General features: G+C 45.0%; 1 protein-coding gene across 1 annotated transcript; it reads left to right on the forward strand.

The window, feature by feature from the left end:
* The first annotated feature begins 1536 nt into the window (after positions 1 to 1536).
* Positions 1537 to 24147, forward strand: LOC149433062 (class I histocompatibility antigen, F10 alpha chain-like). The gene is made up of 4 exons (XM_089664697.1): positions 1537 to 1836; positions 6208 to 6321; positions 11037 to 11078; positions 19536 to 24147. Exons 1-4 carry the CDS (start codon positions 1602 to 1604, stop codon positions 19538 to 19540), a joined length of 396 nt encoding a protein of 131 aa, XP_089520823.1. The 5' UTR covers positions 1537 to 1601; the 3' UTR covers positions 19541 to 24147.

Raw genomic sequence — 24147 nt, forward strand, 5'->3', positions numbered from 1 at the left:
GGGACACTGGTGACAGTACGAAGAAATAAAAAAATAACTGTGTTTCAGTTTTCTTTATTACATTTTTTTTTTAAGATTTTTTTTCTCATAATACACAATCACCAGAGTAGTATAATGCTACCATAGTAACATTGTACTACTTTGGAGAAGTGATCAGTATTCTTTTTTTTTTTTTAACACATTATGATTGCTTATAGGAAAGAAGTTATTTTCTATAAACAAGCATTTAACTGAATTAAATCGATTCATTCAGGTTTTTTTGTTGTGATTAGCCACAGCTAATCACATGACAAAGATGGGCTGTGATTGGTCCAGTCTGTACATGTGTCCAATCACAGCTAGTGACACAATTGTGTATAATGGATGGCATGAATGGAAGCCATCCATTGTTTACAATTATCATGTGACCTGCTGTGATTGGTCACAGCAGGTCACATGGTACTGGCAATGGGCCGGTACACAGATCTGTCATTGGCTGGTTCGAAGGTACACAGCCAGTGACAGATCTCACCACAGTGCAGCACGATCCCGGAAGGACGTCATGACGCCCACTCGGATTGATCAGAGTCCTGCTCGGCCATCATTCTGTTATTGGCCGGACAGGAACAGGTTAAAGACGGCCCTGATCATGTCTCTCTGCAGAGCTGAGAACACCATCCATCACTTCCCCTAGTAAAAGCACCACCTAGTGTACACCAAACACATAGCTAGACACACACTTAACCCTTTGATCACCCTAGATGTTAACCCCTTCCCAGCCAGTGTCATTAGTACAGTGTCGGTGCATATATGTAGCACTGATCACTGTATTAGTGTCACTGGTTCCCACAAAATGTCAGTGTAAAAATGTCCACCGCAATATCGCAGTCCCGCTATAAGCTGCTAATCACCGCCATTACCAGTATGAAAAAATAAATTCCCTTATGTACCATAGTTTGTAGATGCTATAACTTTTGCACAAACTAATCAATATATACTTGTTGGTATTTTTTTTACAAAAACTTTGTAGCAGAATTTGTGTCTAAATTTTATGAAGAAATTTCATTTTGAATTTTTTTTATTAGATATGTTTTATAGCAGAAAATAAAAAATCTTTTTTTAAAAATTGTCACTTTTTTTATTTATAGTTCAAACAGTACATACATTTCATTTGGGTGCAGCGTTGCATGACCGCGCAATTGTCAAAGTAACGCAGCTCTGTATCGCAAAAAATGGCCTGGTCCGGAAGGGGGGAAAATCTTCTGGAGGGCAAGTGGTTAAAAGACAAAAGCGCTGATCAGTGTGAGCCATCCTGGGAGTCAGACAGGCCGCTTCCTGTCAATGAGATGCATGATGGATAGTCTTCTGAAGGAATGTCCTCAGGACTGCTCTGTGTTGATGGATCTACACCCCACTGACATCACTGACAGCTCACCTTCTATTAGAGTGAATGGTGGGGACTGTGGCCTCATAGTTCTATGCTGGAGATCATCATACTGTATGTGTCCACATTCATCTCATAGGAGAACATAGATTACATTTGTCAGTAGATCACATACCTTGTTTTCTGTCTTTCAGTGCGTCCAGAGGTGAAGGTGTGGGGCCGTCGTCAGTCGGATGATATGACCAGACTTCAGTGCCTGGTGTACGGGTTTCACCCCCGACCTGTGGATGTGAAGTGGATGAGGAATGGGGTGCACCATGTTCCTTCAGATGAAATGACTCCAATTCTCCCCCATCCTGATGGCACCTATCAGATCAGAGTCAGTGTGGAAGTCCCAACCAAGGAGGGAGACACTTACTCCTGTCATGTGGACCACAGCAGCCTGGGGGATGAGACTCTCAGTGTGAAATGGGGTGAGTAAGTAGGACTTCTGCTATCTGTCCATACACCACGGGGTTATTTACTAAAATCTGGCGCAGCTCTGTATAGAAACCAATCAGCTTCCAGGTTTTATTGTCAAAGCTTCATTGAACAAGCTGAAGTTAGAAGCTGATTGGCTCCCATGCACAGCTGCACCAGATTCTGAGTGCTCCGGTTTTAGTAAATCTCCCCCTGTGTGTTTATCACAAGTAATGCTAAAATGGAAACATCCTTTGTAATAAGCCGGCTGTGTTTGTGTCACTAAATGAATGAGAACGAGTGCAACCGAGGAACAAAACAAAGTACTGAAATACAGAAATAGCATTCAGACCGTACACAGCAGTATCTGGGGTAGTATTTCCTGCACTGTGGCTGGTCGGTGATTTGTTGAGATTTGAAATCCATTTACAATGAAGGATCTGCCTTTGTATGGTTATCTGTAGAAAATTCCAGAATCTCCATGTCATTGGCATGTCATCATTTCATATTGTACCAATGATCACTATCACATATATAAGATATATTGTTCTTGATATATTAATCATTAGCAAAAGTATTTCTCCCATGTTCTGTTCTGTAACATTGCCAATGGAGGGATTTGTTATTCTTTTGTACCTCGGTAACTCTGGATTTAAAGGGTTAGTTCATACATAACTGAGAATTTACAGATAAAGTGTTACTAAACCCACAACAGTAAAATCAGTCTGTATATGTTGTAAATCATACTTATTATACTCACTGTGGAACTTAAGAGGGTAATCCTCTGCCTTGTGTAAAAAAGGCTGTTTGATCCTGACTTCTCTAATCCTGCCCTTCTTTTGTTGTCCCCAGTCCATCAGCCATAGATAGAGCAGCAGTGGCAAGTCTACACATGCTCTGTTTACTGTGTATTGATAGGTGTGTTTTTCATTTTTGTTTTTTCTTTTGGGAGGGTGCATGTGATCAGCACAGGGCCAATCAGCGCTGTCCAGACAGAGGGTCAGGGGTTATGCAGCCTTGTAGGATAGTCAGAGGAGAATGAAAACGCCTACAAGAGTAGCCAGTGCTGGGCCAGACATTGATAGAAGTCACAAGACTGCTACATACTGCTGGTGAGAAAAGGTATTAAGCAGTTTATATTTACTAAAATAATTGCATTTCCATGCTCTGTGTGCTGTGGGAGATCAGATATAGTGAATGCTGTCACGGATCGCACGATCGCCACCCTCAACATGCGACAATCGCACGACCGCGACCAACAATACGTCACGCCCGCGGGGTCAGACCCCAGAGCTTCTCACCAAACTCGTGACCGAAGGACCAGCTCATCCAGACCGCGATGTGATGTGCGTAACAATGCCACACTCAGCTGTGCCCTGCACAATGACTGTCCAGCTATTGGAACGCAATCGACGCCCCGGCAGCCTGAATGCGCTTGTTACTGGGTCGGGTTAATTAGGCAACTAACCCTTCACACTGCCACCACCCCTTTTTGTACAGAGAAAGGGGAAACTCTCTTTATCAAATATACACTGTAATGGTTGAAAAGTCGCCTGTCCAATATGGTCACCGCAGGCCAATTGGGCAGAGGATTAAACAAACACAGTAGCGTCTCTTCAGAAGGCAGGGATTCGTAAATTGCAATTAAGCGCTTTAGAAACAGTTTAACACTTTCAGAAAGAAAGATTTATTACTAAAAGAGTCAAACAGGTGCAATAAAATATTTAATGAAAAAGATGTAACTAATTAATATATATATATATATATATATATATATATATACATACACATAAAAAACAGCACATCACAGCAAAGAGATAACAGGGAGAAGTTAAAAGGTTACATTACTTGCCATGTTCAGCTTTAAGGTAAGCAGATCCAAGTTGTTGAGCGAAAGGGTCTTTGATCTCCTGCTGTTACGATGTTAAAGTTAGGAGATCTCTTTAGCTTCCTCACTTTAGGCTTGCCAGCCTGTCTTTTAAAGTCCCCCAGCAGGGGTTGTGGCTCTGAGTAACTGGCCAATACCCTGTTTTGGGCGGGATCGTCGGATGGACTCTGCATTAAAACTGACAGCTTCATAATCCATGATATGAAACATAGGTGACAGCTGACCTGAGGAATGTTCATTTACCTTCTGTCACCTGGCTGGTAGGGTTTATGAGGTTCCAACTTCTTTCAAGTCCAGAGAAAACTACCTTATCTTGGTTAGGAGGTGTGAGTTTACACGGGCCTTGGGACAAGCAGGCTCTGCTCCATGGGGGGGCTTTGTAGCTCTGGGCCTCCTGCTGTTCTAGCCTGCCAGCCACTTTTAACACACACACATCTGTCCCTGTGCCTCTCAGGAAGGAAGGGGGTAGTCAATAAAGGATTGAGGAATACTTCTAATAAAAAATGGGAACTCCGCGTCCATCTCTGATGAGCAAGTTTGCTACAAATGCAGGTTCAGGGGAGACCAGATATAGTGAATGCAGGGTACTGGGAGACCGGATATAGTGAATGCAGGGTCCGGGGAGAGCGGATATAGTGAATGCAGGGTCTGGAGAGACAGGATATAGTGAATGCAGGGTCCTGGGAGATTGGATATAGTGAATGCAGGGTCCGGGGAGATTGGATATAGTGAATGCAGGGTCCGGGGAGAGCGGATATAGTGAATGCAGGGTTCGGGGAGAGCGGATATAGTGAATGCAGGGTCCGGGGAGAGCGGATATAGTGAATGCAGGGTCCGGGGGGACCGGATATAGTGAATGCAGGGTCCGGGGAGACCGGATATAGTGAATGCAGGGTCCGGGGAGACCGGATATAGTGAATGCAGGGTCCGGGGAGACCGGATATAGTGAATGCAGGGTCCGGGGAGAGCGGATATAGTGAATGCAGGGTCCGGGGAGACCGGATATAGTGAATGCAGGGTCCGGGGAGAGCGGATATAGTGAATGCAGGGTCCGGGGAAACCGGATATAGTGAATGCAGGGTCCGGGGAGACCAGATATAGTGAATGCAGGGTCCGGGGAGACCAGATATAGTGAATGCAGGGTCCGGGGAGACCAGATATTGTGAAAGCAGGGTCCGGGGAGACCAGATATTGTGAAAGCAGGGTCCTGGGATTTGTAACACTTTAAAGGAGGACATAGAGGCTGCCATTGCTGACTGGTTGATAATTGCATGTTTGTCGCATTGACCCTTTTGGCTTCACAAACCTAGAACAGGTATACAAATAAAGATTCCAAATTTTACTCTGACTTAGTTGATTTGCATATTTTGTTCCAGGTCAATAACAGAAAATAATGAAACCAGGGGGTCAGCATGACATCCAAGTAATTGTCGGACACACTGGCTGGTTGCTCAGGACTCCCGGTGGGACGGGAGATCCTGAGAGAGACGTAGAAGGCAGCTGGGGGGGGGGGGGGGGGTCCTCCCCTCCAGCTGCTTGCGCAAGCAATCGAGCTGCTAGTTAGCCCCTCTGATTGTTTGTATAAGAGAGCCGAATGCCAGCTCTAAAAAACTGTATCGGGGGGATGCCTGCAGCTGCTGCCATCACTCCGGTACAATCACCAAAACTCCAGAAGTGGCTAAGCTGCTCATGGCCGTGGTCGCACTCTTGCCCCCTCCATGGACAGTTAATAGTGAAAGGACCACACATAGGCTGGAGCTTTGGGTGGAGAAGAGGACAACACTGGACTGGGGGTGAGGGTTAATTGTATTGTTTGATTCTACCCCCTAGACCTACCCCCACTACAAGGGTAGATTTTGACTAACTCCTGTAGCTGGGCTGTATAGTAATGGGGAAGGACTTTTTTTGTGCAATGAGGTGCATTGATGGTCCATTCAGAAAGCTCTGTTACAGTGAGAATGGGCCCCAGTTATCTGCTTCTACTATTAGTTGCTGTACCATACCAGTGCACTGTGCTGTACACAGACATTATTCTGTATATAGAACCTCTTTAGCACACCTTCTCTTTGTAAATGATTTGGAAGAATTTGCACCCTTCCCGAGGTGTTCCTTCCACGATGATCACACTAATGCCTGCTGACTGCACTGTGTTATTTATGGTGGACTGGTGATTGTTATCCTTCATGTTCCCCCCCAACACCGCACACATGTTTATGAAGTGTCAGGTCTGTTCTACACATTCCACAAACCCAAATCTCTGTGGACCTGGCTGAGCTCAAATCCATCCTCCTGGCACTGACATCATCCATGTGTGAGTCTTTTTCTTCATTATAGACCATTATATCTCATTTAGTGAATTATAATGTGCACTTGTAATGATATGATGGAACAATGCAGGAACAATGTGCTTCTATGACCTGCAATCAGCTGATTCTGGGACTAAATACACAAGACTGTCAGTAGATCTCACATCATGTTACTTCTGTGTTTCCCCCAGATCCCCCTAAGGACAATACTCCTATAATTATCGGGGCTGTTGTGGTTGTTGCTGTAGCGCTGATTATCGGGGCCGTTATTGGAGTCGTCATATACAGGAAACGCTCCGTTTCAGGTGAGATTACTGCACATTACACACCAGAGCTCTATTCATCATATAGGAGAACCAGACATGAGTCCTACACACTGATCAGCAGGAAGCCCTTGTATATGGACAACAAAGAAAATGATATGTCAGCACAGAGGGAAATTTTAAGTGGTTCTAAAGGCTCAAGGTTTTTTACCTACATGCATTCTATGCATGAAGGGAAAAAATCTGTGTGGAACAGTGCCCCCAGCGCCCTCATTACTTACCCGAACCCCATTGAGATCCAGCCTTGGCTGTCCTGGGTGTCTGCCTCCTCATTGGCTGAGACAGCAAGCTGGAGCCATTGGCTCCCACTGCTGTCAATCATAGCAAGTCAGCCAATGGGGGGGGGGGGGGGGCAAGCCACAGCTCCATGTGTGAATGGACGCACAGAGCAACGGCTTGGGAACACACCTTCTCAATAACTACTTGCTGTGGGGGCACCAGACAGAAAGGAGGAATGCCGGCAGGGGACCCAAGAAGAGGAAGATCCAGGTTGTTCTGTGCAAAACCACTACACACAGCAGGTAAGTATAACTTGTTTGTTATTTTATAAAATAAAAAAAAAAGAACCTTTTAGTATCCCTTTTAAAGGCCTTCATATGGTTCTGTTATCAAACATTTCTAAAAGCAAGCTCTCTAATTACAGTCCCTAGTTCAGTATTTTAGATTTTAAAGTTGTAACAGAATTGGTAATTGGCCAGACGGTGACTGTAACTTGCAGTTCACTAAAGCTGGCCATACATTATACAATTTTCTTGTTCAATTTCCTTTAGATCTACCTTCACCTATGTAGTGCAAGGGCCTGCCTGATTGCATACAAATTGAAAGTGTTTAGGTTTGACCTCATGATATGGTTTTGGTAAATCTAAAGGAAAATTGTATAATGTATAGTCAGCCTAAACAGGTACAATGTTAGAATCTATAATGTAAAACAGGTGCAGAATGGGGAAAAGCATGAATACACTGCAGAATAATACACAATAGATTCTGAAAGCTGCACTAACATGGAGTCCTCCCAGCAATGTCTATGTGGCTCAGTCATGGTAACATGTGGCTGTATAGTATAGTCTCTATTAGAAGTCTGACTGAGAATCATCACTTCAGTAAACAGTTCACAACAAGAACAGCTTGTTGCTATTATTATTATTATACAGTATTTATAAAGCGTCAATAGTTCGCTCAGCGCTGTACATTAAAGGGGGACAGAACATGTGACAGAACAATAACAATACAATGCAAAACATGAGGGGATCGAGGGCCCTACTCTTTTGAGCTTACAATCTAGGAGGGAGGGGATGGTGGCACAGGAAGAGAAAGCTGTGGGGGATGGAGTGGTAGGAAGAGTGGAGGAGGTCGGCAAGTTAGCAGGGGGTGGGGTAGGCTTCCCTGAAGAGATGGGTTTTCAGGGTGCGCCTAAAGGAGAGGAGAGTAGGTGATAATCTGATGGGTTGGGGCAGGGAGTTCCAGAGGATGGGTGACACCCTGGAGAAGTCCTGGAGGCGGGCATGGGAGGAGGAGACCAGGGAACTAGAGAGAAGGTGGTCTTGTGAGGAGCGGAGTGTGCGTGCTGGGTGGTACTTGGATATTAGGTCGGTGATGTAGTTCGGGGCAGTGTGGTGGACGGTTTGTACGTCAGTGTTAGGATTTTGAATTTGATCCGTTGCGCAATCGGAAGCCAGTGGAGGGATTGGCAGAGGGGGGTGGCGGAGATGGAGCGGTTGGAAAGGTGAATGAGTCTGGCAGCCGTATTCAGGATCGACTGAAGCGGGGATAGCTAGCGGCGAGGCAGGCCAGTAAGGAGGGAGTTGCAGTAGTCGAGTCGTGATATGATGAGGGAGTGGATGAGCCGTTTAGTGTTTTCTGGAGTTAGGAACGTGCATATTTTGGCGATGTTGCGGAGGTGGAGTCTGCATGAGTTTGTTAAAGATTGGACTTGGGGCTGGAAGGATAGGTTGGAGTCCAGAATGACACCAAGTACTCTGGCCTGCGGGGCGGGTTTGATGGTGGCGTTGCTGGACATGATGGAGAAGTCAATGGGGGGTGGAGTCCGGGCTGGGGGGAAGACAAGAAACTCGGTTTTGGAGAGGTTCAATTTAAGGAAGTGGAGCGACATCCAGTCTGATATGTCGCTCAGTAGGTGTGTGATTCGGGCGGAGACCGAGGAGGTGAGGTGGGGGGTTGAGAGATAGATTTGTGTGTCGTCGGCATAGAGGTGGTAGTTGAAGCTGTGAGAGTGTATGAGTTGGCCAAGGGAGGAGGTGTAGATGGAGAAGAGAAGGGGCCCGAGGACGGAGCCTTGAGGGACCCCAACAGAGAGGGAGGTGGTAGCATTATAGGTAACGCTGAAAGAGCATTGTTACAGGTAGGATGAGAGCCAGGACAGAGCAGAATCTCTGAGGCCGAGGGAGTGTAGTTTTTTGAAGAGAAGGGGGTGGTCGACTGTGTCGAAGGCCGCGAAGAGGTCAAGGAGTAGGAGCACTGAATAGTGGCCATTAGCTTTGGCGGTTAGCAGGTCGTTGGAGAGTTTGAGTAAGGCAGTTTCTGTGGAGTGTAGGGGGACGGAAGCCGGACTGTAGGGGATCGAGGCGGTTGTTTTCGCTGAGGTGAGAGCTTAGGCAGGTGTAGATTAGGCGCTCGAGGAGTTTGGATGTGAATGGGAGCAGGGAGATGGGTCATTGGGGTCCAGGGAGGGCTTTTTAGTATGGGGGTGATGTGTGCATGCTTAAGAGGGGAGGAGAAAGTGCCGGAGGAGAGGGAGAGATTGAAGATGTGAGTGAGGGAGCATAGGATGGAGGGGGAGGGAGATCGTAGGAGTTGTGAGGGGATAGGGTCGAGGGGGCAGGTGGTGAGGTGGGCATCAGAGAAGATCTTGGAGACTTCCTCAATGGTAGTAAGGTCAAAGGTGCTGAGGGGGCTTTAGTATGAGGAATGTAGGGTGGGGTGGAAGTCAGAGCAGTGGTGGGGCCGTTGGAGAGGGGTGATGAGGGGGTAGCTGAGTGAGGGGGAACGGGGTTGGAGGGAGTTTGAGCAGTGACGAAGTCCCTGCGGGTTATGTCGAGGGAGAGGGGGGATGAGGGGGTAGCTGTGTGAGAGGGGACAGGTTGAGAGGAAGTGTGAGTTGCGGCGATGTCCTTGCGAATTGTGTCAATCTTGTTTTTGAAGTGATTGGCAATCGCAAGGGCGGTGAGTGAGGTGCTGGGTGGAAGTGGGGGTGGAGAGAGTAGAGAGTTGTCGGCGAGGGTTGGAGGAGAGGGTCTTGATGAGGGTCAGGGAGTAGGCTTGTTTGGCTGCGTGGAGGGAGGAGGTGTAGGTGCAGAAGGCAGATTTGTAGCGGGTGAAGGCTTGTTGGGATTTGGTTTTGCGCCATAGTCGCTCCAGGGCACGGCTGTGTCGTTTGAGGGTTTTGGTGTGATCAGTCTGCCAGGGCTGGAGCGGTCAGGGTCTGATGTTGTGTGTGGTTAAAGGCGCTAGTGAGTCAAGGGCTGTTGACAGCGCTGTTGTAGGCGGTCATAGCCAAGTCGGGGCAGGACAGGGGGAGGATGCGGTCGTGGAGTTGATCAGCTGCAGAGTGGAGGGGGCCAGGGTTAAGGTTGCGGAGGTTACAGCTGGTAGTAGTGTGACATTTGGAGGGGTAGGCGTTGGAGAACGAGGAGATAGAGAAGGTGATCAGGTTGTGGTCAGAGAGAGGGAAGGGGCTGTTAGTGAGGTTGTGGGGAGCTCAGCGGTTGGAGAAGACGAGATCAAGGATATTACCGTCAGAGTGGGTGGTGGATTGTATGCACTGTGCAAGTGCAAAGGTTAAGTGGAGGAGATGGGATGTGTCCGGGTTGTCGAGGTTGACAGGGATGTTGAAATCCCCAAGGATGATGGTGGGTAGCTCAGAGGAGAGGAAGAAGGGTAGCCAGGAGGAAAAGTCATCCAGGAAGCGGGATATGGATCCGGGAGGCCGGTATATCACAGCAATCTTCAGGGGGGTTGGGGAGAATAGTCGGACGCAGTGGGTCTTGAAGGAGGAGAAGGATAGGGAGGGGGGGGTTTGGAAGACTCTGAAGGTGCTCTGCGGTGACAGGAGCAGACCAACCCCACCACCTTTACGACTGTTGGGTCTGGGTGAGTGGGTCAAGGTGAGACCTCCGTAGGAGAGTGCAGCAGGGGAGGTAGAGTCAGTGGCTTGGATCCAGGTTTCTGTGATCGCTAGGAGGTTGAGGGAACGGGAAACAAAGAGGTCGTGGATGGCGGTAAGCTTGTTGCACACCGATCGGGCGTTCAGGAGTGCACATGAAAACGGGGGGAGATTTTAGGGAGCAGGGGGACAGATACTAAGTTGCAGGGGTGGCGGCAGGAAGTGGAGGCTATTATCCACATAAACCGCATCCCTCACAGTGAAGTCCAGGGTGGCTCCGGTAACACAGGCAAACGGCTGGAACAGATATTGTACAGATATTGTTCAGGATTATCTAAAGTTTAGGGCAATTTTGGAATTGATGTCATTTGGAGCAGGAAATCTCACCGACCAGCATCAGTGAAAACCATCCGAAGGTCTCCACTTCATTAAAAACAAAGTACCAGCAAATACAGAATAGAGATGTATACTTTTTAATGTGATAATTAATTGAAGATATGTGCCTGACTTATTATTTATGAAGAGTTTCAAAAACAATTTTCTGGTTCCTAATGTATCAAATTCTGGTTTACTTTAGGAAAGACGCCTGCTGATCGCAATATTTATGTTCCGGCTCCCAGTAAGTAACATTATTATGTGTTCTGTCCCCTCTGCAGTGTTATATTATGGGGGCTGAGCTGTAGAGTGATGCATATTGATCTGATATTGAGGCAACATTGTTTACAGAGATCGCACCACTGGGGACAGGAGAGAAAATGATCTGGAAACAGATTGCATGCTGCGGGTTCATTCTGTGATGATCTATTTTCCAGTTTATTAAAGTAAATGTGAACCCTCCCTTGTAAAACAACCCATTCAGTTTAAAATATAAATGAAAGGCAAAACCATTATAAATACAGTTTTTTTTTGTTTTTGTTTTTTTTCTTTATAAGGCCTCATGCACACACGGCGTTTTTTTACATTTAGGGGCATCAGGCGATATTATTATTTTACATTTTTCTTCAAAACAGCCCTCCATGTTATCCTATGTGTCCATGCACACATAGACTTTTAGTAGCAGTAGCGTTTAGCAACAGGGAAAAAAAACAGGGTCAGTGCATCCAGGAGCAGCAGCGTTTTTGGCAGAAAAAAACACTTGACGTGAGTAAACGCATCTGAACTCTAGGCGCGTTTAGCGCTTGAGCGTTAATTCATTTCAGTGGCCAGAATAAATTATCATTCTGGCCAATGAAATGAATTAATGCCCAAGCGCTTGATGCTTGTAAAGGTGTTAGATACTTTTACAAGCTTCGTGTGGTGTGTGTGTTTTTTTTTTTGTGCAAAAACGCTGCCAGGAGGACAGTTTCTAGGGGAGTTTTTTTTTTTTTTTTTTTTTTTTAATGTCCTGTGTGCATGAGGTCTTAGTGATCACATTCTCTCTGCTCTCAGCTGCATAAGGAGCTCTGGGAGCTGGGGAAGAAGAAACTGTGACACACTGAACTTCCCAGTGGGGATGGCATGTCAGGACAAGTCAGATCATAGGAGGAGAGCAGGCTGAGTTCCCGGCACAGCTATAGAACTGACCACGCTTGTACTCTCACGCCTAGTGTGGTAAATTTTTGATAGGACAGCAAAGGGACTGGCAGGAACACCAGGGATTTCACACAATGGAAGCAATACAAAGAGAACCAAATACTTTTTCATACAAGTACATGGTACAGCAGGTGCATATCAGGAATATGAAATGTTAGGTTTTTAAAAGCTAAATGACTGTTGAGATTGAATCTAACTTGCTGAGTCACACCCAGAGCTCTCCAATCAGCAGAGGAACTTGGGCTTTGTTGATTGCAGACTAATAGGTCTGACTCAATAGGGGTATATCATACTAATGAAGAGTGCTGACTATGCCCATCCTTTATGCCCCCCCTTTTCAATTCATAAAAGACATATTATGGCTTCTATGAAGAAGTGTGATTTGTGAATAGAGGACAGGCTGGTGATTGAACGGTCTAATCCCTCCATTCATACATCTTTTTCATTCATATAAGCTATAGTACAGATAGAAATATCTGGGTGGGCATAGTGGGGCACTTTTGATGTCCTACAAATCCTCTCAGAGCCTCTTTACAAATTGAGTCCCTGCTTGGTACCCCCTATGTAGGAACCCAGAGATCTCCATCCACCAGAGGTTTCCTATACATCCCAATTCACTGGGACCTGCAGTGTGGATAGAAGTGAGATCCATTTATTCTTCATTGTCTTTCATTCATCCTTCTCTATTGGTGCTCTGTGAATGATATTTGTACATACACGTAGATGGACTGATCACCTCGGGGGGGGTAAAGGGATTTCGTTTACACAAAGTATCATTACAAATGCCATACCTGCAGAAAAGAAAAGGAACACTTACCTCTTCTACTCATTACAGTATACAGTAGTGATGTTTGTGATCATCAGGAGGAAGCAGGGAAAGCTGCAGGTAGTAGGAGAGTTACTGCGAGCCTTCCTTTGCTTCTCTGCAGGTTTGGCATCTTTAAAGATACTATGAGTAAAGCTGACCATTGTCGGTTCAAATCTCGGCCGGTCCCTGCTAAACCAGCCGAGATTTGAACCACGTATGAGTGGGCTGAATGTAAATGTAATTGTAATGTACAATCCAGCTGTCAAGCGACTTTGCAGGAAAGAAAATCGCTCCGTCCATGGCCGGGTTCAGTGACAGTGACTGTTGTAAAGGCGAGAGTGATGGGTGAGATAGACATTGTGGGGGAAGGAAGGGAATGTTTCATTCATCATGAAGTAATGAAAATGTGATTTTGTTCGTCCCATCACCTGTTATGATATATATTTCCTAATTGCCAATTCATACATACATGGTGTGATAGAGGTCAATGGCTTACCTGCTTTCTTCAGAATTTTCTCTGTTTGGTCAGACTACATGCACACGGGTGCTTTGGCCCATCAGCATCAGATCTGTGTTTTTGGACTACCGGGAGGCATAGGTGCAGCATCCTCCTCTGCTGCCAGCAGCCGGTCAGATCTATGGCAGGTAAAATGACATGGCGGGTGGACGTATGCCCCGATCACAGGATTCCTGTGGGAATTGGTACTGATGGGTCAAACTATCTGTGTGCAAGAGGCTGTCTGAGGGCAGGCATTCATATATCTGTAGGCTGAAACCTATATAAATAAATGCCACCTATCGGTGCTACCTATCAGTGCTGCCAATCATTGTGCATCAGTGCTGCCTATCAGTGCCGCCTAACAGGACCAGTCATTGCCGCCTATCAGTGCCATATATGAGTGCTGCCTTTCAGTGCCCATCAGCGATGCCTGTCAATGCTCATCAGTGCCTCCTCATCAGTGCCCATCACTGCAGCCTCATTAGTGCACATAAGAGAAGGAGAAAAAACACTTATTTACAAAATTTTATAGCATAAACTAAGAAACTTTTTTTTTCAAAATTTTCAGTGGTATTTGGTTTGTTTAAGAAAAAATAAAAAACCCAGAGGTGAATAAATACCACCAAAATAAAGCTCTGTCACAAAAAAGATAAACATTTCATATGGGTACAGTGTTGCATGGCCGTGCAATTGTCATTCAAAGTGTGACAGCGCTGAAAGCTGGAAATTGGCCTGGGCAGGAGGGGGTATAAGTGCCCGGTAGGCAAGTGGTTAAAGTCAATTCAGAAAAGGAAAATAAAAATAATTAAATGCATGCGGTAATTTAAGTAGTGGTCCAGGCATGCGGTATGTACTGGTATCTGTATCTGTCAGTACTGTCTAAGGATGTTGAGGATTCCATGGCCATCTATTCCTTAACAATCTATGAGTCATCAGCTCTCAGCGGGGTTCCCCACTGACAGCTGAATGTAAAAATAAAAACCGGTGTGAGGTCCCCCCTCCATCCATACCAAGCCCTTTGGGTCTGGAATGGGTTTTGAGGGGAACCCCACCCCCCTTATCCAAGCATGCGGGTCAGGAACCCCTCCTGAACAATACCAGGCCACATTCCCTCAACATGGGAGGGTGCTTAGGGACCCCCAGATCCCCCCCCCCCCATGTGAATGAGTTTGCAGTACATGGTACCACTACCCATTCACAAAAAACTGTAGTGTGAAAAAAGACAGATGACAGTCTGACAAGTCCTTTGTTAGAAGAAGAAAAATAAAAGAATGTCCCCCGAAATAGATCCAACGTCAATCATGATGCCTACTGCCTGAAAAAAGAATTTAAAGAAAGGCTCCGCTGTTGGCGCTGGCTCCCGCCATCTGACGGCTTGACAGCTCTTAAAAATGTAAGGGGAGGATGATGTCACAAGGGGGCGAGCTCACATACGTGATGTCACTGGGCAGCCCTATCCCTTACATATTGAAAGCGGAGCTCCACCCAAAAGGGGAAGTTCCGCTTTAAGGACTGCTCCCCATTAAGGTTGGTACCTTTGGGGAGCAGGGGGGGAGCGGGTACCCAAATTTGACAGGTACTCGCTCTCACTTCTGGTCTGATCGCCTGGGCGATCAGAAGCGGAACGTGTCCTCCCTCCCTGTAGTCTTTTGAGACATGTGACAGGTCCCAGAAGACTACAGGACCATTCATGAAGCACAGCGCTACTCGCGCATGCGCAGTGGGTACCTGGCTGTAAAGCCGCAAGCTAGCACAGCCGGGTGCCCACACTGCAGATGCCGGCCTCCTGGAATACAGGACGACTGGTGAAATGGGCTGCGGGGGACACACCGAGGGACAGGTAAGGGGCTGTTTTTTAAAAATCAACAGCTAAAGTTTTTTTGACAGGATGAGTGGAACTCCGCTTTAAGAACTGTCAAGCCAGCGGAGCAGTTAGACAGCAGGAGCCAACGACGAGAGGAGAGCCTTTGGTGGGCATTATGATTGACATTGGATCTACTTTTGGGGACATTCTTTTATTTTACTTATTTCAATAAAGGACTTGTCAAAGACTGTCTCCTGTCATTTTTCACACTAGGTTTTTTTTGTGAATGGGTAGTGGTACCGAGTACTGCATACTCGTTCACATTGGGGGCGCGGTTTCTGGGGGCCATCTTGCTAAAGGGGGATTCCAGATTCCGATAAGCCCCCTGCCTTCAGACCACCACAACCACCGGCCAGGATTGTGGGAAGAGGCAACATGTTGAGGGCATGTAGTATGGTTCAGGAGGGGGGCGCTTGCTCGTCCCGGTCCCCCCCCCCCCTTTTCTGACTTGCCAGGCTGCATGCTCGGATAAGAGTCTGGTATGGATTTTGGGGGCCCCCATTTTTTTTAAAATTCTGTCATGAGGGTGCCCCTCAAAATCCATACCAGACTCGAAGGGCTTGGTATGAAAGGAGGGGGGCCCCACGCTGTTTTGTAAATAATTTTTTTATTTGCTGGCAATTCTATCTTTTACATTCAGCTGTCAGTGGGAAATCCCTCTGACAGCTGAAACATTAAAGCATAGTTTTCACTACTAAAATACTGCATGAGTAGCATTAAACAATGTGGTATCCTACTGCATACTCGGATGTGGTAAGATACCGCTTAGTGAATTGTGTCCCGTGTTCAGTAAATTTTCATGTCTGTGGTACGTTTTGTGATGTGTAGCATTGCCTTTAGTGAACTAAACAAAATACTATCAAAATAAGCAAAAATGCACAAAATATAGCTTTAGTGTTACACCTTTTTTGGGTTGAGTCTAATGCCATTTTCATGTGAAGGAGCAAAATATTTTATTAATGGCTGCCAAAGTGTCACTCCACTCAGATCTGATTGGTGGGCTGGAGCTCACAGCTTCACCTCCCTTCCCATAGAGTCTGAGAGCTGCATGAACACTCTGTGCAGAAATATAAATAGGATCCTACAGCAGGGTCAATGATCAATGAGCAATGTGCCTCTCAGATTCCCACTGACACCATTGATCTTTATAGCTATCTATAAGGGGCTAATTCCTCCCAATGACCACAAATGTAAGGAGCGTTCTTCCCACTGACCATCACACGAATGTATCATGAGTTGTAGATATAGAATTTTTAGCAGGGGCTCCCTGAGATCGGAGAGTTGTGTCGGGTTCCTCTGTGTTGAAAAGATTGAGGAAGTCTGTCCTACAGGGAGAATGAGACCTTTCTATTAGATACACCAGGTGTGAGGACCCGTCCACCTACTGTATGCCACCAGACAAGGAATTAGTAGTTTGACATCTTCCCATATCTAATACTGAAACATCCATTTGGGGAGATCTCATACTGTAATAGAAGATGTCAGATAATATAATGGAATCATCAGATCTAGATGAGTTCTATAGTCACAACATTCATTTTATAACATCAGCATTGTAATAACAATACAACCAACTGTTATTCCTGACAATCCAATATAAGTGTACTTCAAACATCTCCTTTCTTGTTATGAGTGCTGCCTGTCTGGGGCCCTCAATTTCCACAACTTCCTGGATTCCCAGCATGCTTTGCAGGTTCTCCTCTGCTGTTTGCTTTCCATTTCTAAGGACTACATATCCCATGGTACCTTGCTGCTTGCACGCAGTGATTCTTGTACTGACTCCGCCTCCTGAGACTCCTCCTCCCAGCATCCAGTTCAGAAGGCAGGCTCTGTGAAATGTGTGACACAGCAGTGCCTATGAACAGGGCAGAGTGAATATGTGTGACAATAGAACTTATTTTAAGATCTGAGAAAACACGTTTGTTTTCTTCATATTAGACACAAACCCTGGAGTCCCTCATCATGTGTAGGCAAAAAACCCAACGTGACACATACTGTATCCACCGTCTACAAGCCTGCCACCCAGGGACTTACTGTACAATATACAGTATATTGCAGCGCTGGAAATATGGTGCAGCAAACATAAAAATGTGAAACGCTAACCACTTGCCCCCCCCCCCTTCTTGACCAGGCCATTTTTTTTGCGACACGGCTCTGTGTTATTCTAACTGACAATTGCACGGTCATGCAACACTGCACCCAAATTAAATTTAGGTCCTTTTTTTCCCCACAAATAGAACTTTCGTTCAGTGGTATTTGATTGCCTGTATGTTCTTTTGGTTTTTTTGCTATAAAAAGCGACGATTTTGAGAAAAAAAAAAAATATTTTTATTTTTTTCTATTAAACGTGTCCAGTAAAAAAAAAAATTTTAAATTCAAATTGTCATAAATTTAGACCAAAATGTATTTTGCGACATGTCTTTGCTAAAAAAAAAATCCCAATACATGTACATTAATTGATTTACGTGAAAGTTATAGCGTTTACTAAAAAACTGGAATTTTTTACTAGTAATGGAGGCGATCAGCGACTTATAGTGGGACTGTGGCGGGCATTCTGACACTGGGGGGGAACTGACTTGGTGTCTCTGACATCCCCAGTGACATCAATACAGTGATCAGTGCTAATAAAAAGCACTGACACTGTACTAATGGCACTGGGCAGGAAGGGGTTAACATGTGGGGCAATCAAAGGGTTAACTGTGGGCTGTTTTACTATGGCGCCGTGTGTGTGTTTCACTGTAAGCACACTTCTTTGCATGGCTGTGCTATGCATAGCCATGCAGAGCAGTGTGCAGGAGCTGACAGAAACAGTTCTCCCACCCCCACCCCCCTATCAGAGATGCTAGACAGTCACCGGCTCACCCACTCACTCATGACTGTTTTTGGTAGAAATGATATCTCTACATGGCAAATAATTTCCTAGCAGGTGTAGTAGAGTAATAGAAATCCAACAGACCCAACAGTCATGACATGCATGCTGCTGATTCTGTGTCATTGAATCACTAATTGAAAGGGGCGTGTTCAAAATAATAGCAGTGTGAAGTTTGATGAGTGAGGTCATTCATTCTTTGAAAAACAGGTGGCAATTATTGCCCTTATTTAAAGGAAGGAAGGCAGCAAATGTTGTACATGCTGGTTACAGTGCATTTCTCTCTGAGATTCTGAGGAAAATGGGTTGTTCCAGACATTGTTCAGAAGAACAGCGTACCTTGATTAAAAAGTTGATTGGAGAGGGGAAAACATATAAAGAAGTGCAGAAAATGATAGGCTGCTCAGCTAAAATGATTGCAAATGCTTTAAAATGGCAACCAAACCCTGAAAGATGTGGAAGAAAGCGAAAAACTACCATTCAAATGGATAGAAGAATAGCCAAAATGGCGAGGACTCAGCCAAAAATCAGCTCCAGGAAGATGAAAGAAGGTGTGACGTTCCCTGTGAGGACTGTTACAATTAGAAGACGCCTATGTGAAGCCAAGCTATCTGCAAGAAGCCCCCGCAAAGTCCCACTGTTGGAAAAAAGACGTGTGCTGAAGAGGTTACAATCTGCCAAAGAGCACATTGACCGGCCTAAAGAGAAATTTTGTGGACTGATGAAAGTAAGATTGCTCTTTTTGGGTCTACTGGCCGGAGACAGTTTGTCAGACGACCCCCAAACACTGGGCTGGAATACCTGATCACAGGGGCCAGAAGTTGGGTGACTCCATGCAACACAGATGTACAGCAGTTCTCAGAAACAGTGCGACTACAACCAAATATTCATTAAGTGATTCAAAGGAAAGCAAAATCTTCAAACATTTTTCAGTTTATATAGTGAATGTTTGAGTTTGTAAAGAAGAATACAAACACTGCTATTTTTTTGAACCGTCTAATATTCACTTTTCTTCCATTTTTTTAGAGGAACACAAATTTGATGTATTTTTCTTCATGTTTTGATTTGGAATAGAATGTGTCGTGTTCCCAATGCATTTGTGTGGATGGAAATAAAAGCTATTAGAAGGATTTTGAGCTTTATTCACTTTTTTGAACACACTGCTATTATTCTGAACACAACTGTATATAGTGATTTTGGGCACCCATTCCGCCCTGTAGCAGTACTTCTCTTATAGGGAGGGCGGGAAGCGGTTAAAGGTATATAAAATTATTTAACGTAAATATTACAATAACTAATACTATAAGCTCACATATTCTCCTCTACATTGGTGACATTGGGCTCCATCAAAAGAAAGGTGACAAAGTGTCAGATCAGAGGTCCTGGTTAGTACAAAGACTTCTGTCATTTATATTTTAACATTTACATTGGAGTACAACCAAAAATAAAAATCTGTCTTTACAGGATGACAATTGTCTGAAGATCATCAACAAGGAGACTGAAGACATTGAGCCGTTCTGCTTTCAATCTGCCGGCTTGTTTTAGTGTTTATTCTCTACTTTCAGGTGGACCCATCTTCTATTGAATAATGAGCACTTTGTTCAGGATGTTTGGATCAAAGAATCATTTTTAGATATAAATTTATTTTTAGCATTCTGTTTAAGGACCTCCCCTTCCTGTATTGATTTTGGATGGATGCATTGTTATTGGTGTCTATTACCTGATTGAACGATTTTATCATACTTCCTGTTCTGTCTGATACTCCTCAAAAGAAAGGAATTGGAGGGAAATTTCCCTGACAGGTCCACACAGCAATAACAATTTTATAGTCCCAACTCTTCCCTACTTTGTCTATAATAAACAAAAAAAAAGTGTTTAATAAAAGTATTTCTGCTAAACTGATTTTGCCATATGTGAAATCAGATCTGTGTATTGCAGAGTAGATGGGAAGAATGAACAAATCCTATTTTATTATTAAAGTTGAATACTAGGTTTGCTTTTTCTTGCACAGTTACATTGGCCTGGCTTAGATCAATGTATGTATGTATGTCACATACCTCCCCTCTCCCTGTATAACAATGGAAATGCGCTGTAGTAGCTGCTGTTGCTGCTACTACAGTGATATCAGCAGTCTTCTGGGTCCAGTGCTGAGTGTCTCCCTTCTGTGTACTAACCTCAGGGGGTCATTCGCTCAGCACTGGTGCCAGTTAGAGAATGCCGTGCATGGGAGATTTGGGTCTATCCCGTGTAGCCAGACAATTGCATTTTGTCTTCCTCTAGTGGTTATCAAAGATATTACAGGCTGTGAAATCTGTATTCTAGCTGCCCAAATCAAGTTCTGCTCTCATTCCTTCCCACAACAAGCAAGGTCTTCCAGCATATTGGTTGATTTTCAGAGATGTGTGATGGGCTGTGATACCTTGCATGTCGGCCGACCTCCCTCATTGCTGCACTTTTGGAACCCAGGTCTGTGACATTAACAATTGAGCAAAATCTATGCAGATGAACTGTGACTGATGAACTTCAGAAACATCTGTTAAATGCCTGTTCTAACTATAAGATGTGCAACTGACCAAAGGCCCAGAGGGTATAAAACACACAACATTGGCAAGGTAAAAAGTCATCAATGTAGCTGTGACAAACAACATGGGGAGGGTGGAAGGGAAATGTCGGAGGACTACAGAGGAGCTCAGAATATAACAGATCCCACCCCTTTCAGTGGATAAGAGACCCTTCATTTAATATGTCTTAGATTTCTGCTCATAATGACAGGTTCCCTTTAAGGGTTCAGCTGATACAGTATGGTGTTGGGTTTGTTAATGATCTCTGATTTCTATTATACAAGCATTTTGCGATCAATAATTTCTTTTGCAATGGGGTTGTGTTTGTCCTTTACTGTGTTCACATTTATACTCAGTTTATTTTTTAAGTAATTTTTTATGTGATAAAGAAGCATTTACATTACAAAGCAAAACGTTAGTGGAATAAACATTGCAGACAGGGAGAGTTCAGGCAATGCCTGCTGGGAAATAAAAGGATCATGGCCAATATTCTGTAAGGTCAGGTCTGGTACTTGGGTGGGGTTCACCACCCAATGAGAGTGCAGGAGTGGAGTATATACAGTCAGGGCTGGAGAGATGGAAATGATCATGCTCAGTATGTGACTGTATGGGGGTATTTGCTGGGGGTGCAGATTGTAAAATACAAGGTGGATAGTTAAAGTGGTCGTAAACCTCAGACATGAAATATGTCCAAAGCACATCCCTCTATAGTGTGTACTTGTCTCAATTAAGAGCACTAAATGTCATTTCTGTCTGCTGCCTCCTGCCTGTGCTGTCATCATGACAAGTTTTCCTGACACCAAGAGAAAAATGGTGATGGGGAGGGAGCTCCATCAGATTGATAGCCTCAGCTCTGTACCTATATACTGTGTGGAGGGGGGGGGGGGGGTGTCCGTTCCCTCCAATCAACTCTCAGAGCTCTTCTCACTGAGCTCTGCAGTGTGTAATTTCTATTCTCTGTCCCCTTTTTCTGAACTCTCAGACAAGCTTTATAAATTCAGCACTGTGAATAGATGTAGAGAAGACTGCAGATAAACAGGTACAACTTATGAAGGAAGATTTGTTTCATCTTTGTGTATCACCTGAGGCCAGTCACTTCACTAGGTATATGTAAGGATTTACAACCACTTTCAATGTGTACTGATCCTGCAATCCATACAGCAGCAGGCTTGGTGAGGGCATGTCACTTTAATGATCTGCTACATGTGTGAGCTCTTTGATTGCCAAAAGGATCCCTATAAAGAGAATCTGACTTTGCCCGCTCAGAACAAAGTAACAGTCTATTTACAGACCACCCAACATACCTCATCATTTCCCCCCGACTCCATTGCTTTGCAGTTTTTACCTCTGTGTAGGCTCCATGTCAGATGGTATTGGCTCTTTTATAGGGTGATGATGTCACCCTCCTCTCTCACTTGTCAGGGTTCTGGCCGGTCGCTCATCCCCAAGCACTGCATTCTGGGAGGATATCACATCCTCTCCCACACCCTGGTATTTTTGGGGGGTTTCAATAGAGTGGGGTATCACTGCAAAGGGAAATGTAAATGAGTTGGGGGAATGAGCTTTAAAGAGACCCTGTCACTTCGCCCTGAACTCTGAAAGTAGCAGTCTGTATTATATCTGATAGCAGGGTGTTTGAGACCCCAAATATAAAAATGTGTCAGCATTATATGTATTGTGATTGGATGAAGACGTACATCCCCCCCCCCCCCCCAGCCTAACATCCTTCTGCCCTGAATATATTAAACCCATCATATTGTTCAGCTGGGTTTTCTCTTCTTCTATGATGACACCCGTTAGACAACAGCAATCCGGAGCCTAAACCATGAACATGTTGTGAGGTTTTATTGGGTTTGAAATAATAATTTGTGAAGCTGCGAATCATTTTGCTGTAATGTCTACCCAAACCTTCTCCTGTCCTGAAGCAGATGTACCTTCTAAGGAGCAGACATAGATATAGGAGGGTATGATGTATACATTACAGAGCGGCCTTATTAGGGCTTGACCGGACATGTGGCAGCGCTCGCTGCTCCTCTGAAAAGCAGTGACAGGTGGCTGGGATGGGATATGTCACCTCCTCTCTGCCTGTTTTAACCCTGAAAATGGCTAACTACTTCACTGCAACTGCATGCATTGCACACGACTGCAGGGCAGGTGCAGCAGAGCCCCATTCACTTGAATGGGTCACCATTGACATTGTGGCTGTGGCATGTGTACAGCCCTGAGGGGTGCATGTCTTGGGTGGTCAGGAGTGGTGAATTTGCTGCCCTTTCCACATCATATAAAGAAGAGTTATCACTATCTTTTACAGTACTGAGTTCCGGATAGGACAGAGTCCATGTAGTACTGTATCCCATCATCCTTGGTGCCCCGGAACACTAGCTGTGATGTTACAGGGTGCCCCTCCCCCCTTAGTGCATGGCTGCCCCACAACACAGCGAGCAAGGAGATGACTGCTTTGATAGCAAGCACCTGCCTCCGACTAACAGCACATGTCCAAGGCAAGCACAGGCAGGAGGAATGCAGAAGAAGGTGATGTGTGTCGCCTCCCTTCCCTCGGCATTGTTATTGCTGGTGCTTGCCTCAGACAAGTGCTGGGAGCTGGAGACAGTCGTAGGGAAAGCAGCCGTCTCCTTGCTAGTGGTGTTGTTGGGCAGCTGTGTGCCAGGGGGGGAGGGGCATCCTTTCCATCATCACTGCTCGTGTTACAGGACACCTAAGGAGATGGGAAAATGCTGCATTTACTTTGTCTCATCAGGAACTCGTTAGTGTAAAAAAGTGATCATTCTTCTTCAAGTTACATTTTGCTCAACGTAAGAAGCTGCTTGGATGGCTGTGAAATGTAAACATTACAGAACAAGTCCGGTTACATTTGACTAAGGTCCGGTTCACCTAGAATGCGGTGCAGGAAATCCGCCATCCATGTGGGTTCCCCACACTGCATTCTAACTGCACTGCCCTTGTGATCTGCAGGGGGGTTAGTGCAATGTTAATGACACCACAAACACAGGTCACAAATGCAGTGCGTATCCTGCGCCAGATTGCAGGGTACAACATGACCATGTGATCTGGTTGCAGTGCATTTCCAGACTTGGTGCAGAACTTGGGTGCCATTTGAGTGGATTCAAAATGAATTGGTCAGCTTGCACTGCACTGAATCACGTGTGAATTGTACAGAATGCAGTGTGCATCCCTGTGTGATCCATAGTGGGAACCTAGGCTAACCCCCGCTAGATATACCATGACCTGGATACATTTCACCCTTCACAGATATATTGCCAAATCTGCATGAACAAGTTACAAGTACAGATTTCTATAAAATAATTTGACCGTCTTTATTTGTAAACATCGTTACTTTCCTGCAAATAAAAACTGTTTTGTGAATCTGGTAGTTATCTATGCAGAAATTTTGTAATGTAATCAAGATAAATTGTATTTTAATACATTGATATGTTTAGATGATTGTAAATTTCCTTCTTACATATTTGCACTGTCAATAAATCTTTTCTAAACAA

This window comes from Staurois parvus, unplaced genomic scaffold (assembly GCF_062004578.1).
Source record: "Staurois parvus isolate SC_StPar_1 unplaced genomic scaffold, SC_StPar_1.0 ptg001999l, whole genome shotgun sequence".
In the NCBI taxonomy this organism is placed as follows: domain Eukaryota; kingdom Metazoa; phylum Chordata; class Amphibia; order Anura; family Ranidae; genus Staurois; species Staurois parvus.